The sequence below is a fragment of the Mustela lutreola genome, chromosome 4 (assembly GCF_030435805.1).
Source record: "Mustela lutreola isolate mMusLut2 chromosome 4, mMusLut2.pri, whole genome shotgun sequence".
NCBI classification, from domain to species: Eukaryota; Metazoa; Chordata; class Mammalia; order Carnivora; family Mustelidae; genus Mustela; species Mustela lutreola.
The window spans coordinates 136,185,531-136,204,490 of record NC_081293.1 but is presented as its reverse complement, the minus strand read 5'-3'; the positions used below and the strand labels follow the sequence as shown (position 1 = coordinate 136,204,490).

Below are 18,960 nucleotides of genomic sequence, written 5' to 3'. Positions count from 1 at the left end.
TTCTTGCCCATAAATAAGAAGGATTTTACTCCTTCTCCACTAGGCACCATGCCAACTGTTTGAGAGTGATAGTGAAATAGGAGCCAGATGATGGAGGAAAGACACTTCCTTTGCATAGTAACTGAATCTAAAAAACAAATTCAAACGCCATTTACATCCAGTGAGCTATTAACATAGTGTTTCTCTTTTGATGTATTAGTACTAAATATAGTAAATCTTTCTTTGTCATAGTGGATTTTCTAACATACAGCCCATAAACTAGTACACTTAAGTATAAAACAGTAATTAAAAGTACAGACTGGAAAGTCAGATGACTGGTAGCTCAATCTTTCTTCTGGTATTGGCTAGCTATGTAACCTAGTGAGTGAGCATGTCATGTCCCTACACCACGACTGCCTCATGTACAGAATGGGAATGGGAATGGTATACCTGCCCCACAGGGCTACTGTGGGGATCAAATGGGATACTGTGCATGGTACTTGGCACATAATAAGCACCAACAGTAACTATTATATATTTTTTAAAGATTTTATTTATTCATTTGACAGATGGAGATCACAAGTAGACGGAGAGGCAGGCAGAGAGAGAAGAGGAAGCAGGCTCCCCGCTGAGCAGAGAGCCCAATGTGGGGCTCAATCCCAGGACCCTGGGATCACCACCTGAGCCAAAGGCAGAGGCTTTAACCCACTGAGCCACCCAGGTGCCCCCAACAGTAACTATTATTAAAACACTGTTGGGCTTGATATTCATTTTACTTATGAATTTACCAGGTATATTCCCAAGTGAAATCAGTTCTTTGTTCTGGCAATCCATGTTATTTGGTATTTGGGTTACATTAGCTTTTAAGAACTTTTGGGAGGCTTTCTTTCTCTCCAATACCTGGAAAAATTTACATTTTACAGAAACTAATATTTTTGTAATGTGCTGCTTTTTATAATCAGCCAAAAGATCTACAAAATTTTCAGGCAAGAGGGAGAACAAGCAGGTGATGTGATGGGAGAAGTTAGAGGGGTAGACAGATCAGCTGCCCAGGAAGCCCCATCTCTGCTACAGCCATGTGGATCACAAGCACTTCACGTGAGGACGCTGAACTAAAACTAACATGTCTCTCCCAACTCTATGATGCCTCTGAGCGATGTTTGACATGTAGAACTAATTTGTATCCAAGTTGTTTTACTTACAGCTATGCCAAGGGAGAAAAAACTCACAGGATGCTTCCTTTCTATTATTACTACTACCACTCCAACATTTTAACTGAAATGAACATCGAGTGTAATGAAATTTTAAAAAAGGATTACATAGCAATAATGTTGGATATGTTCTCCTAGAAAAGTAATGACCTGGATTTAAGAGCTGAGTATGGATACAAAAACCTCAAGTTTTCAAGAGTTACTATACAACTGTCCAGATGCGCTGAAAATTTAATTTTAATCCTTGTGTTCACTCCTCTATCACATCAAACTCCTAGATGGTTGTTTGGAGGATTTCAGCATAAAGCAAAAAGTAAGTATTATTCTAAAATTAGGATAAACAAGGTAGTTAAGTCCTACCTCAAAAACAAAACAAAACAAAACAAAACAAAAAAACCCCGTAATTTATCCAAATTTTGGAAAATAAGCTCTTGGGAAATTTTCACTCGTTGGACAAATGTAAATCCTTTGTTTAAATTATAACATATTCAATTAGAAAGTAGTGACAGATAAGCACCAATAAAGATTAAGGCAACAATTAATAGCCACTACATTACTTATTATGTGATAGGGATATAGTACTTCCTGTTCATTTCAGCACTTAACATTTCTTACCACCTCTGAGATTTATTTCTATACTTTTTAACATATGAGGAAATTGAAGCCCACAAAGGTCAGATTACTTGGCCACTGTACTGGGGCTAAGATTACAATTTAAATTTCAAAGCCCATACTTCTAATATTTGCAGTCAAATGAGTAGCTGAAACTAAATGTGGCCATATAATTACATTCAGAACTTTATCCCTTCTAACTCTAGTATCACTGACAATGGAAAATTACTTTTAAAATATACCATTTTAAAGAATAACCATTCTGGAAAGCATATTAAACTGAAAAAGAGCCTTAAAAATGTTACTTAGATGTCAAATTTGTCATCAAAATAAGTACTAATATTATTTTACTGGATAATTTGTCGAGGAGTCAAAGATAATTTTTAAATCAGACATGTGACTGCAACCCAAATTTATTCAATTTTTTAAAAAATAATAAAAACACTTTTATCAAACACTTCTGTTGAATATGTTTAGGTAAAATATCTTGAGTTTATAATCCCAAATATCAGACTAGTAATAAAAATGGAAAAATAATTTGAATCTATTTTCATGGTCCACATACACTGAAATGTGAAACAAATAAAACAGACATCTTATACGACTATTTGGGCTTCAGAGAAAATATCAGGAAGCTAACACATAGGCATAAACAATCTTAAAAATGTCACCCTTTATGAATACAAACAAGCAAATTACATTCTAGACTTTGTTTTTATTATTTCCCAAATTATAAATATTTTAGATATAACCCTATTATAAATATAAATTCAATAATTTTATCAAACTTCAGCTAAGGAGAAATGAGAATGTATTATGATAGTCTGATATCACTTAAAGCTGAGTTTTCATATTGAGGACCTAGAAAATTTGAAAGGAACACTTTAACTGAAGCAATTTTAAAGGTAAAGATAAAGGTTCTATTTTAGTAAAATGAAGTCAGGAAGATTCACTTAAAAGAAAACTGGAAAAAAGTCCCCTTTATAGCAATATTTGTTAAAAAAAAAAATTCTAACTATTCCAAATTCTTTCAACTTAAAAGAAGACTGCCATCTAGGTGAGATGTTTACAGTAGATATGCAATAGACAAATACACAATGTTTCCCCTGAAAAGTGCTTTTCGCATCAGATCTTAAAGTAAAAATAAATTGAATCCACTTTTGTATTTAGGTCACACCTCAAACTAATGTAATTGATATTCTACCGAGTAAAACTGCTAACACGAAAGCTCTTAAAATTATTAAGCTTAAGATATTTCTTTCTCCAAAATCTATACAATAATTTTTATGCTTCCTTTTATTTTATCTATAAACACAACTTCAACTATGAAATTCAGTTCAATACTCTATATATGTCAGTTAACAGAGAAGCATGCCACGAATCCTTTGTATTTCTCTCCTACTTAGCTGTGAAAAGGGAAAAGAATAAAATTTTTAAACAAAGTTCCTGAATTGGCCCAAATATACTTACTTTTAGAAACTTACATTTAAAGCATAACTGTCTCCAATGTGACCCTGTTCTCCCCAACAGCTCCCAGGTTACCTTCGAAAACAGAGTATTCCATACTATGAGGGAATCTGAGAGTAGAACACACTGATGCAGGTTCAGCTGAATGGTTAGTCCCCTATAATCTTGCATAGGCTTTGTGTTCAGGAAGATGCTCTGAGATGATGAGTGTACGATGATGAATTAAAGGGGAAAGAAAGGTTTGAAGACAAATGAAGACACTGGAAAACAAAAGGCTGAAAAACTGAAAATTTTATAACATGTTCCCCTGAAATGATACATAGCTTTCTCCTCAGAATAGAAGAAGTATTAAGATACATTCTCAATTTTGGCTTTTCTTAGGAAGACAATAGTGATCTGTGCCAAAAGATTTCTCATCTTGAAATGAAAGTGTATGAAGGAAAAGACTCCTTAAGAAATATAAACCAACCATACCTTGATGAAATTTATTCCAGTGTGGGGTAGAGGTTCTCCAGTTCTAAAGGTAAAAAACTGGTCATTTCATTCTACTTTAAAAGGCATACAGATTTTACTGAAAAGATAGCCAATTTCAGCTTAGAAGATACAGGTTCAAAGTCTGTTCTTGGTTATTCCAGAAACTCTGCTTGCATAGTGTTCATAATTTCAACAAGCCCTATAAAACTCTTCCAAAATGAACTTTTCAACCTACTGAACAGAATTCATGCCCACACGCTGATGTTCACTTCAGCAGCATTTGTCTCTGTGAAGCACATCAAAATCACTCAAACATCAAATTGCTGATTTGATAGAATGATTTATTTTCCCATTACAGGAAAGTCATGAGTGACTTGCTCTGAGGTACGTTTTTGAGCTATGAAGGACATCTATTAGAAAGCTCCACACTTGAAGGTTTCTCTTTAGATGATAACATTTTATGGCTGGACAGTCTCTGCAGGTACCAGATTTCCTGTCGTATCCAACTGCATACATTTACAAGTGCATGCAGAAACGGGACACTCTGCATGGTCCCTAAAAAAAATAGGTCAAGTAACAGTTAAAAATCTAAATTAAGCAGATACATACATACATTTACCTATATACCTATCTCTATGCAGAATGCAATGTTCAAAATGGTATTTGAAAAAAATACAGGAATTAAAACCCAAAGACAAAAAGCATGAAAAGAATTAAATAAAAAATGACTGACAAACTGAATTGGGGAGAAAGTTACTGAAAAATAAATAGCTTTACCTTTTAAATACATGACAAGATACCTGATCTACAGCTAGGAAAGTGACAGGGATGTGCTTGAAGTTTTAATTAAAATGAACATGACAAACTGGGCATAAAAAGTTATAGCACGAGGAGTAAAGGACCACCAGCACTACTTAAAACAGAACTAAATATGGCTTGAGTCTCTATTGCATGAAGTGCTTACTTACTATACAAGAAGTTTATTTAGATGATAACTGATACAGTTGTTTGGTAAGTATTCGCCATCATTTAATTTTTAATTTCAATTACATACTATGATAGGATATTAGGCTAGTTGTAAAAAAACAAAACTATAAACATATCCTCTCTCCAAATAATGCTATTCAAACATTTAGCCCATACATAATATTTAAACTATTTCTTCTATATAAGTATTAATTTTATACTTTAAGAATACATTGGATATTTAATGACAGAAATGGTGACACCACCTTTGTGAACTCAAGTGACAGCAAAATAGAAATTTATTCTTTGGCTATATACAAATGAACTGTTTAAAAGACCATCTGCTCTACCTCCTCCAACTCCAAGCCTATTAAAGAAGAAATGTACTGATTACCTGAACCAACTAAGCATATGACCAGCATGTCCACCATGCCTGCAATTGTGACACCATGTGAACCAGTTGTTAAATTGAGCTAATTTTTTATCCTTGCTCAAGTCTACTTTTTCATCTGATTTGGATCCTCCTATGGGTTAAAGAAAATTATCTTCATTAACTGTCAAAATATTTTATTCAAAGCTTCTTAAAAGGTATTTCTAAAACTACATCAAAATACAAATCACACATCATACTGAAATAGCAATGTTAATGCCATGATCTAGTTTAGTTTGAAAAACTACTGGATAACAGGAGTTTCCTTACATTTTTAAGTCAATAAAAAATGGAAAAACCTCAGCTATCAAATCCAGTAAGAAGCAATCTGAATTAACAACCTTGGAAAAACAATCAGTTTAAAATCTTCCCACAAAGAAAATACCACATCCAGTTTATAGCGGAGTTCTACCAAACCAAACCCTGAAGGAACAGGTAATTTTCATCTATACAAATTTCTTCAAAAAAAACATTGGGGAGGGGCGCCTGGGTGGCTCAGTGGTTAAGCCGCTGCCTTCGGCTCAGGTCATGATCTCGGGGTCCTGGGATCGAGTCCCGCATCGGGCTCTCTGCTCAGCAGGGAGCCTGCTTCCTCCTCTCTCTCTCTCTGCCTGCCTCTCTGCCTACTTGTGATTTCTCTCTGTCGAATAAATAAATAAAATCTTTAAAAAAAAAAAAAAAACATTGGGGAAAACGCCCCAATGCACTTACTAAGGCTGGCACAACTTGAATAACAAAAGTAGACAAAGATAACATGAGAAAAGTCAGATTATAGGCCAATCTCTCTCCTTGAACAGACATAAAAATCCAAAGGAAAACATGAGCAAACAGTATTATTTAGTAATTTTACTTCTAGGTACATACCACTAGAGAAAATTTTATACATGCTAAAAGGATTCATACGCAGAAATGTTCACAACAATATTGTTCATAACATTAAAAATCTGGAAACAACCAAAGTGTCCAAAACCATAGCAGAGAGGAAAAAACTGTGTTACAGCCCTGAATGGAATACCAAATACTGGTGTGCCTGGATGACTCAGTCGTTAAGCGTTTGCCTTTGGCTCAGGTCATGATCCCAGGGTCCTGGGATCAAGTCCTACATTGGACTCCCTACTCAGTGGGAAACCTGCTTCTCCCTCTCCCACTCCCCCAGCTTGTGTTCCCTCTCTCCACGTCTCTGTCAAATAAATAAATAAATAAAATCTTTTAAAAGGGGGGGATACCAAATACTAATGAATAACAACTACATTCATCAGCATCATTAAAAGTAAAAGAACCCAAAATCAACATTGAGCAAAAAAAGGTAAGCCAAAGGATATATTCCGTAAGATTCATTCATATGAAACTTAAAACACAGACAAAACTAAAAATGTGACAGAACTATACACATAATCAAGGAACCAAATAACACACAATTTAGGGCAGTAATAATCTCTGGGAAAGAGGAAAGAGGTAGTAGTAGACAGGGAATAATGAGCAAAGGCACTGGTACAGCCAATGTTATCTTAACCAGGACAGAGGCTTCATTGATGTTTGATTTATCATAGTACCTGGTATATATATTCCTGTCTGTATTACAGTTCACCAAAAGGTTAAAGAAAAATGTATTATTACACATTCATGTTTTTATGTGTGTATATTCACATATATATTTACATAACTTTTAGTGCTCAAAAAACGCTCATTCTATTAATTGTGGCTATCTTAATATGTTTTCTTTTGTTCTAAAACAGACCAATTTAAATATTTTAAAATCATATGTAATTAGGGACAGGAATAGAAAAATGAGTAAGTAAAATATTAAGTTTAATTAAGCACATGTATGCCTATTAACACATGATGCTGTATTCAAAATTTTATCTAGACCATTCCTCGTCATAATTTAAAGATTACAAGGATAGTGTTACAGTTTTTTTTTTTAAATACCCATCTGTTTTTGCTAATGATAGTAAAGGATTTATGGATGATGGAAGATGTAATACATATAGGAGGTTAAGATGTAAATACACTGAAATTCTTATTAAAAGCTTCATAAAAATGATTCACAATGAAAGGGAAGAGGAAGAAAACAAACAGAAATAAAATACAGACCTTTTAAAAAGGAACTATTTTATATTGTATAGAACTCATTAAGTGATTTTAACTTTGTTTTTGTAACTTCTAACTTTACGAAAAACAGACTGGATCCAGGACAGTTTACTCCTTATGTTTCTCTGATGAAGCTGAAAGTATTAAGATCTACCTCACTGCCACATGAAAAAGGCTTTTTAAAGATCAAAGAGCTTTAGCAAATGATGTATCTGATAAGGAGCTAATAACCAAAATATTATATAAAGAACTTACATAACTCAACAAAAGAAAACACACAATCCTATTAAAAAATGGACAGATAATCTGAGTAGATGTTTTTCTAAAGACATACAAATGGCTCAGACACACGAAAAGATATACATCACTAATCATCACGGAAATACAAGTCAAAACCATAATGAGATATCACCTGACCCCTGTCAGAATGGGTAGAATCAAAAAGACAAGAAACAACACGTGTTGGCAAGGATATGGAGAAAAAGGAACTCTTATGAAGTGTGGGGAATGCAAAGAGAGCAGCCACTGTGGAAAACAATATGAAGGTTCCTCAAGAAATTAAAAACAGAATTACTATATGATTCAGTAATTCCAATATTGGGTATTTACTCAGAGAAAATGAAAACACTAACTCAAAAAGGTATATGCACCCCTATGTTTATTGCAACATTATTTACAATAGCCACGACATGGAAGCAACCTAAGTCTTCATCAATAGACAAATGGATAAGGAAAATGTGGTATACATATACAAGTAATATTACAAAGCCATAAAAAGGATGAGATTCTGTCATTTGAGACAACATGGATGGACCTAGAGGGTATCATGCTAAATGAAATTAGTCAGACTGAAAAGGATAAATACCATACAATTCCATTCATAAATGGAATTTTTAAAAAACAGACAAAAAGCAGATCAGACCCATAAATACAGAGAACAAACTGATTGATGGTTGCCGGAGGGAAGATGTTGTGGGTTAAGCAAAATGGGTGAAGGGGAGAGGGAAGTACAGGCCTCCAATTACGGAATGAGTAAGTAACAAAAGGCAGAGCATAAGGAATACAGTCAATGGTACTGTAATAGTGATGTAATAGGACAAATGGTAGCTACACTTGTGGTGAACAAGGCATAGTGTATCAACTTGTCAAATTACTAAGATGTACACCTGAAACTTAAGTAACATTGTGTGTCAACTACACTCAAAAAAGTTTAAATAGTTTTAACTTTCATTTTTTAAATTTTAGATAGTTTTAACTTTTAAAAGATTCATACTGAATTACAAAGGTAAGTGCTATAGAACAGTTGAAGGAAACTAGGGTTTCATGTAGTCAGTACCTACTACTATACTACTACTATTATTGGTACTACTACTACTACAAGCAAGAAGGAAACCAGTACATTACCTAACTCTAAAAAAGGCATCACTCCTTTACATTAAGGGCAGGGGTTTTTGTCTGTTTTGTTCACTGTAACATTCCTAGCACTTAGAACAATAGGTGCTAGATACTTATTGAATAAATAATGTATAAAATGCTAAATATGTTGGGTGGCTCAGTTGGTTAAGCAACTGCCTTTGGCTCAGGTCATGATCCTGGAGTCCTGGGATCGAGTTCCACATCCAGCTCCTTGCTCAGGAGGGAGATTGCTTTTCCCACTGACCTCTCTCCTCTCATGCTCTCTCTCATTCTCTCTCTCTCAAATAAATAAATAAAATCTTTAAAAAAACAAAAACGAACAAACAAAAAAAGATTTAAAATGCTAAATATTTATAACAAGCATTATAGTTATAATTATTTATAAATAATTACAAACATTAATAGTTATAAACATTATTTTCAACAGAATATGCAACCCTCAGTTAAATAAGCTTATGGAAATCCTGGCCATTTGGATCATGAACCATGATAGATGGATGACATCTCTAATTGCAGACAAAGAATCAGGGGGGTTTGATCACCTGCTTTAAACTGCTTCAAGCTAGCATTTTATTTCTATTAGGTCCTGTCTTATTTTGGAACTCAGAACCTCCTGATTTTATATATTAAAAAAGAATACGTTTATTACAGCTAACCACTGAAAAACGAGTTTGAACTGTGTGGATCTGCTTGCGTGTGGATTTTCTGCAGTATGGTACTGTAAATATATTTTCTTTACATTTTATTTTTCCTAGCTTACTTTACCACAAGAATATAGTATTTAAATACACAAAATATACAATATATGTTAATCAACTGTTTATGTTATTAGTAAGGCTTCCAGTAAATAGCAAACTACTAGTAGTTAAATTTTTGGAGGAGTCAAGAGTTATACCTAGATTTTTGACTATTCAGAGGTTGGTGTCACTAATCCTCATGTTATTCAACATTATTATATTTCACAATTAAGTCAGCTCAGCAATCCTTTAAAGATTATACACAGGTTTCCCTAATTTTCCTAATAAATTTATTTCCTGATAGTCTACTTTCCTAGGCCCTTGTCATACAGATGCACCTGGTAGTTCCCATACACTCTCTGTACTTACATTCACCAGTATCTACCCTAGTTCATGCCTTTTATTCCTTGTCCACACCTAGAAAGGCTTCTCTAAAATCCTCACTCCCAAACTTTTTTAAAGGACATGCTTAAACAGCATCTTCTTTCTGAAGTTTTCCAGATATCCTTCAAAAAGAAGTAATGTTTCCCTCTTTCAAATTTCCTGCTACTTTCTTTATACAATAATCCTTATTCACCTCAGGGAGCTAAACATGTTTCAGAATACAGAATGTTTGGGATTTTGGAGAAATAAAGAGCAAATACGACAATTCCAGGGAAGTCTGAGGCAGCATTCTGTAATCAAAGGCCTTAATAGCCTCATGTCAATTCTGAACAGGTTTTTTGTTTGTTTTTGATCATAGGATTTTCAGATCTTTTTAGAGATTTTGGAATGGCAGGTTAAGGGATTCCAGACCACTAAACATATCATTTCTTATTTTATCCATGCTCATTTTATACATAAGCTTCATATGGATCTTTGATTCATCTCAGCACTTCAGTCTTATCTTAACAAGCATTCATATACACAAAAAATTATTACTGAAGCAAATTTCAATAAAATTTCTGAAGCAAATACGAAAAAATGTTAACACTTTATAAACCTGAGTATTGAATATTCATTCATTAACAGCCTCTATAACAGAGAGGTTGAAATGTTTTGCTTTTTCTTCAAATTTTAGAAAACTGATTTTCTCTTTTTTTTTTTAACCTATTTCAAAAATAAAAAAGATTGAAAAGTTAATATCTAGCAAAAAAAGAATAGCACTCAGGCCACTATAGCTTCCTGGGGCTTATGGTCTGAAAGATGTCTTGAATCCAACTATTTTTATGTATCCCAGTACATATATAACTTATTTATGCAATATTTTGTCTTGTTCTTTTCCTGTAGCAGATTTTTATTCCAAGTTATTTTCTATTTACTAGTATCAGGACCATAAAAGTGATCAACATGCAATATATAAAATGCAAATGAAAATTCTTGATTAAAATTTAAATGAGAACTAACAAATAAACTTGAAAACATTACAAATTGCCTTTGTTAAAAAAGGGTATCAAACTTGAAAAATAATTATTCAGGTATAATTATATAATTATATATAATACACAATATAGTATTATATTATAGTGTATAATATATATTATATAACAAATATTCAGGTGTAATTATTCAGGTATCCAATGATACCAGCAAACCTCCTTCACAGATGTTAATATAATAAAACTAACTATTGATATGAACCAACTGCAGAACAGAATTATAAAATTACATAATTAAAAAGAATCTCCCTCTAACACCTTATATAATTGAGTGCTAAAGTAACTCTCAGTGTTACAGACTGAATGTCACAGAGCTAGAACTAATACAATAGGCATTCTCACACCATATCCAGTTCTTGATTATATCAGTATGCTAAATTCTCAAATATTTTCAATTAAAATTTCTGCCACATTTCAAGTTAAATAAATAACTCAAATATTTCTAGCCACTGGATAACATTATATTCAACTATCTACTGTTCTCAGAATTTTTTTCTGTATGTACCATAAGCAGTAAACAATAATCCTAATATTTCTAACCATTAAAAAAATACGTATATTCACTACATAACTGACAAATATAGCAAAAAGCAGCATCAAAACTTGGAAGTAAAGGGATGTGATTTCTAGACTAACACTTTCTGTACATATTCACAGGTAGATTTTGAAGATTAAAAAAGAGAATATGAAAGTGCTTTGAGAACCAAAAGCTCTTTATGCGTACAAGGTATTTGTTAATAAATGAGGGTGCTTTTAAACTTTTAAACACAAAACCTGAGGGATCTCCTCTTAGAAAAAGTGGTAAGAAAATAGTGTAATATAGGATTACTTCATATTTAAGATCTTTTCACAAACTTTAAATGGACTATCATTGTGAGGTTACTTGTGATATCATGAATATAGACTTTACTTTCAATGTATAGATTTTTACAAATTCCAGGAAATACAAAATCTCTGAGCCGGCAGAGTGGCTTATTCTTAGAAATAATATACACCCAACCTTGTAAGTCTTCTATTGACAACATTAAATCAGTTATGTAGGAACAATTTCAGCTCAGAAAATATATTATAGAATTATGTCATACCGGGACAGCTAGAAACAGGTGTTCCCATATTAATGAGGCAAAGTGCGCATCGAGGAAGGGGTTTTCGACAGCCAGGGCAACTTGTGACTTTAGATTTTGTTGGTGACCCACTGACACCATACTGACTAAAACCTCTGCCCTGATGAGGCACAGTTGAACAGCTGTAGGAGATCGACTTGCCACAAAAATTGCAACTCACAAACACCTATACAACAAATAAAAGGAAGAGTAAGAATAATGCAAACTTTATAAATAAAATCCAAAGTCTGATCCTAACAAACTATTCTTAAATAATTTTTAAGGTTTACTTTATATTATAAAATAATTTGTTATCTGTTAAATTTGACTAGCTTTCATCTAGGATTCCCACTTAGCAGTGACATTGAGTACTTCTCTGTTACCTCTGTTTAGTTATATCCTTTCTAACACCACTGACATCTGTAGAAAAACTTGGAAACATTAGATAACAACATTTTAGAAATAAAGACTTTAGAATTCACACTATTACAAAATAACCCAGTGTAAGCTCTGATCCAAAGTTCAATGATTACATCTCCTCGAAAAAATTTTCTTATAAAGAAAGCCTTCATTTCCTAAGACAAAAAGGAGTTAAGGACCCTATAATGTCAAATAGCTAGAATTTTAGAATAATAGTAATAGAAAATATTCATTTTGCTTTTATATTAAATTCCTGGGCTCTTAAACACATACAGATTAATAACAAATATTATCATGTAACGCTATTTTATGAAAACTCGGGTTGTTTTAAAATAATTACTAATTCCTCAACTTTCTAAAACAAGAAAACAGCACCATCCAGTGCTCACATTGAGGATATACTCGGTATTTAACGTCCAAATTTAGATACAGTGATCTCATGTCGTGTTTCATGTGATAACTGAGCTCATGTTCTTTAAATAGTAAAACAATTTCCACAGTTAATTAGACATATAGTTAGAGAACAAAAATCCTGCCTTATTACACCTATATAATGCAGAAAAATTTAATACATAAGTGGAATTTATAAGATAATATAATAGTTTGGATTTGGAAAGGGCTTGGAATAAACTAGAAAAGAACTCTAAGATTGATTTACGTTTGCCGAAGACCCTCTAGGCCTGCTATTGTTTGCTCTAGCTCAGACTCAAGTGTAAGCCACTGAGATGATTGTTAGGAAGTGGCAGGATTAAAAAAACAAGATGGTTAAGGATGGAATGACATCTGGGATAAATAAAGACATTAACAGCTACTCCTAATCAAAAGGATGAGCTAATAATAATTTATTAAATTGAGCTCTAAATTTACCCAATATAACATGCTGCAAACACTTCTCTTTGAGCTACTTAAACATATGTTACAATTTGATTCTCTCCAAAATAATGTACGTACTTACCTGTGCTAAAGGCTTAGAACTGGGATCCAACTTACTCCTATGAATATCAAACTCAGCTCGTTTGTGCCAAAACCTCCAGGCATCTAATAAATTTCTATAATTCTCAATCCAGTACTGAACTCTTTCATCTTTAAGAACATCTAAAGGAGAACCCTAAAAAAGAAAACATGAATTAACACAGTTGTTTAAAATTTTTCTGGCTAAGCCACAGGATTCCAGGTAACATATAAGTATGAGTCATACAGAAGAAAAAGGCTTCCTTTTTGCCAAAAGCTGATGAGGACAGAGATAAAATAATGAGGGTGAAAAGATAAAATGAGGGTAAAGATAAAATAATTGATGGACGCTTCTGTAATTTCTTTAAGCTGGCCTCTACTAATGACATAAATATGTACTATATATATTATCATTAATCCTGGCCAGGAAAGTATAATTCTCTATCCCTTATTTAAATTAAAGACCCAAGAGTAAACAATTCACTTTCCTACTTGAATACAACAAAAAGTAATGTGAATACTTTGTCACCAAAATTAAAAACCCTGCATTCATAAAATATGGTTACTATTTAATAAAAATGCATACCAAAATTACTTCATCGCATTTAAAATAATACTGAACCTCATTCTTGTGTCTAGCATGTACTGTGAATGGGGATGCTCTTTTTGTATACATATTTATCTGAAAGTTAAACCAGTTTATTCTCTCTTTTGCCCTCAATTAAAACATATATTTTTTACCTTAGAAATTAAACAAAAGCAAAAAACAACCCCAAAACCAAACCCAAAATGTTCTTTCATTTTTCTATCCCTAGGACACAATGAAAAGCAACAATTTCTTTACCTTAAGCTTACTTTAGATTTCTTCTCAATAAGAACTTCAATTTCTTGCCAGTAAGGCTCTTCCTAGAGGTGTATTTTCCCTGGCAGCTGTGACATTTCACATTTCACCTGCACTTGCTTTGGGTTTTCACAGATTGCTTTTAGCCCTGTCCAAGATATCTTCCTTAAGTTCACATGATAAAGAAAGTAGAGAAAGTCTCAACTCCCAATGATTCCATGGGCATCAATCTGAAGCCCAGTTTTGGGGAACCAGACAGAAAAGTAAAATGTTAGAGAGAACTTAATGTATATCACTTATGGAAAAAGGGAAGAAACCTGTAATAGCTAACAGACTATCTTTAGACATTCTATCAAAACAGAAGCTTATCTTTCCCCTATTAATTAGGTATTCATTTCTGTTATCAGAGGTAAATCCAGCTAAAAGAACATGTGGAAAACTCACAGCTGATAATTTCACCTCTTAAAAAAAATAAACATCTCTTCTAGTTCTGATAATGACCAACTAGCCAGAACTAAGTATTGAAGTAGAATATAGCCCCCAGTTTAAAAATTCACAGAAAAAAAGGAGAAATTTTCATATCCCACCCTTTCTCCTTCCGGCAGTAAGGATAAACTCAGAATTTGGTCAATTCACATTTGATAAATCTTCCTAGATCTACCCCTAAATAAACCTAAAATTAAGCTGCAACAAAATCTACAGAGGAAAACAGTTCAGAGATCAAGACTGGAAAGGCTTGGGAAATAACTTAATATAAGTTATTTAATATAAGTTATCTATGGCTGCCCATAGATCCACAGTAACAAAACTTTAAGACCAAAGTGAGCAGCAACTAACTGAACTTCCAAAAACATTAACCAACATTCTTCAGAAAAGGGTAAAAGAACCCAGATCTCTATAATGTACTATACATGACATCCAATATTCAAATGAAAAACTATGAGACACAAACAGGTAAATATAGTTGAAAGTCAAGGAAAAAAGGCAGTCAACAGAAACTAAGCCTAAAATAGCCCATGTTAGAGTTAGCAGGTAAAATCCTGAATGCAGCTATTGACATATGCTCTGTTAATGTGCAGATAGGGATCTGAGTGAAAAATGTAAACTATAAAAAAAACTGAGATTCTAAAACTAAATTGTACAAGAGCTGAAATTAAGAATGTGCTGAGGGGCACGTGGGTGGCTCAGTGGGTTAAAGCCTCTGCCTTTGGCTCAGGTCATGATCTCAGAGTCCTGGGATTGAGCTCCACATTGGGCTCTCTGCTCAGCAGGGAGCCTGCTTCCTTCTCACTCTCTGCCTGCCTCTCTGCCTACCTGTAATCTCTGTCTGTCAAATAAATAAATAAATTCTTAAAAAAAAAAAAACAATGTGCTGAAAAACTTAACGTCATGACATAAGAGTCAATGAACAAATCAACAGCATTTGACCAATTTGAAGAACAGAGGAAAAAAGGATGGAAAGAAAATGAACAAAACCTCAGATACCTATGAACACTATTAAATGGTTTAATATATATGTAATATGAGCCCAAAAAAGAGAAGCGAATGAGATTGAAACAGAAAATATATATATAAAGGAGAAATAATACACCCAAATTTTGCAAAACTAATGAAAACCACTGACTTGCATATCCAAGAAGCTCCGCGAACCACAAACAAGGCAGAAAGAAGTACAACTAGGCATTGAGGGTAAACTGCTGAAAATCAAAAGCAGAAAAGGGAAAATGAAACATTACATAGGAAGACAATAATTATAATAGCTGACTTCTCTCCATAAACAATATAAGGCCACTTGCACTCTGTAGCCACATATCCACAGTTTGATTTAATAGATGCAACCTCATTTCAGTAAGAAAAAAATTATATACTTTATTATAGAATGGGCAGTGGCCTGGTAAGCTGCTAGGTTTATACTGTGGTTCGTGGGTCAGGATCTATATTTATTCATAAGAAGGTAGGGTTGGAGGGGGCATTTTACTATGTTTACCCAGTACAGAGCATGCTATTAAGTGTTTGAAAGGAAGGAGATAGGAAAGAGGATACCACGAAAGGAAAGATTAGCTGGAGGGCTATAGGAAATCTCAGGGAAATATTCTAAATTTTCACTATATTTCTATCAAAAATAAAGAAGGGAACCTTTGCCAGAAATCTCTTTTTAACTGCTGGACAGTAAGAACTAAGAGTAAATTGATGAACTGGTTACCCCAATTCATAAAAAGGGAAAATGAGAGTGAAGAAAATTGCGGTATAACTTGCTTTCCGCACTTCAAGTGAGACTTAGTTCAGATCAGGGAAAGGTAATCTCTTTTGAAGAAGGTAAAGTTTTGTGAACTGGGAAAATTAGAGAGAGGTTCCTCTGCTCTGTTTGAGCTTTATATAAGTTTAAAATAACAATTCCCAAAATGAAAGGAAAAACTGGATAACCCAGTGCAGGAGGCTGATGGACAGTAAGAGAATGTAGAAGACTGCTACAGCTCAACTGATAAGGTTGAAGTTAAATGCCTTCCAATCCAAAGCAATCTACACATTTAATGCACTCCCTATCAAAATACCATTAGCATTTTTCACAGAGCTAGAACAGACAATCCTAAAATTTGTATGGAACCACAAAAGACGCTTAATAAAAAAAACAATTCTGAAAAAGAAAAACAAAACTGGAAGCATTACAATTCTAGATTTCAAACTACATTACAAAGTGGTAATCATCAAGACAGTATGGTACTGGCACAAAAACAGACACATAGATCAATGGAACAGAAAACAAAATCCAAAATTGAACCCACAATTATATGGTCAACTAATCTTCAACAAAGCGGGAAAGAATATCCAATGGGAAAGACAATTTCTTTAACAAATCGTGTCTGGATAGCAATATAGAGAAGAATGAAACTGGACCACTTTCTTATACGATACACAAAAAACAATTCAAAATGAATAAAAGACCTAAATGTAAGATCATCAAAATCCTAGAGGAAAACACAGGCAGAAAACTCTGACCTCAGCCACAGCAACTTCTTACTAGACATGTCTCCTAAGGCAACGGAAACAAAACCAAAGATACACTGGGACTTCATCAAGATAAAAAAAGTTTCTGCACAGCAAATGAAACAATCAACAAAACTAAAAGGCAGCCTACAGAATGGGAGAAGATATTTGCAAATGCTTTATCAGATAAAGGGTTGGTATCCAAAAATCTACAAAGAACTTAACAAACTCGATCCCCAAAAAACCAAATAATCCAGTTAAGAAATAGGCAGAAAACATGAATAGACACTTAAAAAAAAAAAAATCCAGATGGCTAAAAGACACACGAAAAGATGCTCAACATCACATAGCATCACGAAAATACAAATCAAAACCACAATGAAATACCATCTCATACCTGTCAGGATGGCTAAAATTAACAACACAAGAAATCAGAGGTGTTGGTGAGGATGAGGAGAAAGGGGAATCCTCTTGCACTGCTGGTGGGAATGCAAACTGATACAGCCACTCTGGAGAACAGTAAGGAGGTTCCCCCGAAAGTTAAAAATAGAACTACCTTCTGATCCAGCAATTGCACTACTAGGTATTTACCCAAAGAATACAAAAATACAGATTCAAAGGGACACATGCACCCCAATGTCTATAGCAGCAATTCCACAACCGCTCAACAATGGAAGAGAGCCCAAATGTCCATCGACTGATGAATGAAGATGTGGTCTTTACAATGGAACATTACTCAACCAGCAAAAGAATGAAATTGTGTCACTTGCCATGACATGGATGGAGCTAGAATGTACTATGTCAAGTGAAATAAGTCAGCCAGAGAAAGACAAATGCCATTATGATCTCACTTATATGGGGAATTTGTGAAAGAAAACAGATGAACATGTGGGAATGGAGAAAAGAAAAAAAGGAGAGAGGGAAACAAGCTGTAAGAGACTCTTAAAGGTAGAGAAATGAGGGTTGATGGAGGGAGGTGGAGGGTTGATGAAGGGGGATGTGCATTAAGGAGGACACTTGTTCTGATGAGCACTGGGTGTCATACATAAGTGATGAATCACTGAATTCTGCTCTAGAAACCAATACTGCACTGTATGTTAATTACATAAAATTTAAATTAAAAAATTAAATTAAATGCTTCCTAGAGATCCTAAGGAAGCAAAAGGCATACCCATGCAATGAAGGAAGAAGGTGGTTAACCACTGTTTTTCTTTAAGTTGCTGCCACACTGCACTAACCTGCAACATGCAGTAACTTGCTGTTTGGACATCTCCAGTTCTATCGACATAACTCTCCATTAAGTCCACTCCATCTTTAGTAAGGCCTGTAAGCAGTATTCCTTCCAAATTTCCAGCCTCTTTCATTTCGTTGGTCAACTTTTCAATATATCTATTCAACTGGAAAATTCAAAGTGATTTTTCTGAAGCAAACTATTTCACTACATACTCTGTACTTCCAAAACTTATACTTTAGGAATAGTTTCATTTTTATAGAAAACATTTTAAAATACAGCCCTTGCAAAAAAGATCTCTTAAAAAATCTGTATCTATCATAAATTACAATGCAGTATCTGTGATTATTTAAAGTATTTTTTAAAAAGGCATTTATTATTTTTTATTATTCTATAAAATAAGTGTAGAGGGTTAACTATTTAAATTTAAAGAGAACTGTCCCTCAGTATTCACAAAGTTCTTGCTATTAAAAGAATCACAGAATTTGAGATGAATGAGAACTTGAAGATTATCAAAAACAATCACCTCTTGGTAAGGTCTCTGACTTCATCGGACCCCAACCTCTAGCCAAGAGTCCTCAGTGTTCCCCCAGCACTTCCTCATTATTACAGCACTTAGCACCTTGTA

General features: G+C 33.8%; 1 protein-coding gene across 6 annotated transcripts in view; it reads right to left on the bottom strand.

Moving 5' to 3' along the window:
• Positions 1–3,545: 3,545 nt before the first annotated feature.
• The window catches only part of MIOS (meiosis regulator for oocyte development), a 37,250-nt gene continuing 21,835 nt past the window's right edge, over positions 3,546–18,960 (bottom strand). For all 6 annotated transcript variants that reach the window (XM_059171213.1, XM_059171214.1, XM_059171211.1 and 3 more), the window contains 5 exons: positions 18,340–18,498; positions 13,280–13,432; positions 11,887–12,091; positions 5,104–5,233; positions 3,546–4,298 (listed from right to left, as the gene is read on the bottom strand). In XM_059171213.1, the coding sequence (XP_059027196.1) occupies positions 4,202–4,298; positions 5,104–5,233; positions 11,887–12,091; positions 13,280–13,432; positions 18,340–18,498 (744 nt within the window). In that variant the 3' untranslated portion in view covers positions 3,546–4,201. The remainder of the gene's footprint in view (positions 4,299–5,103; positions 5,234–11,886; positions 12,092–13,279; positions 13,433–18,339; positions 18,499–18,960) is intronic.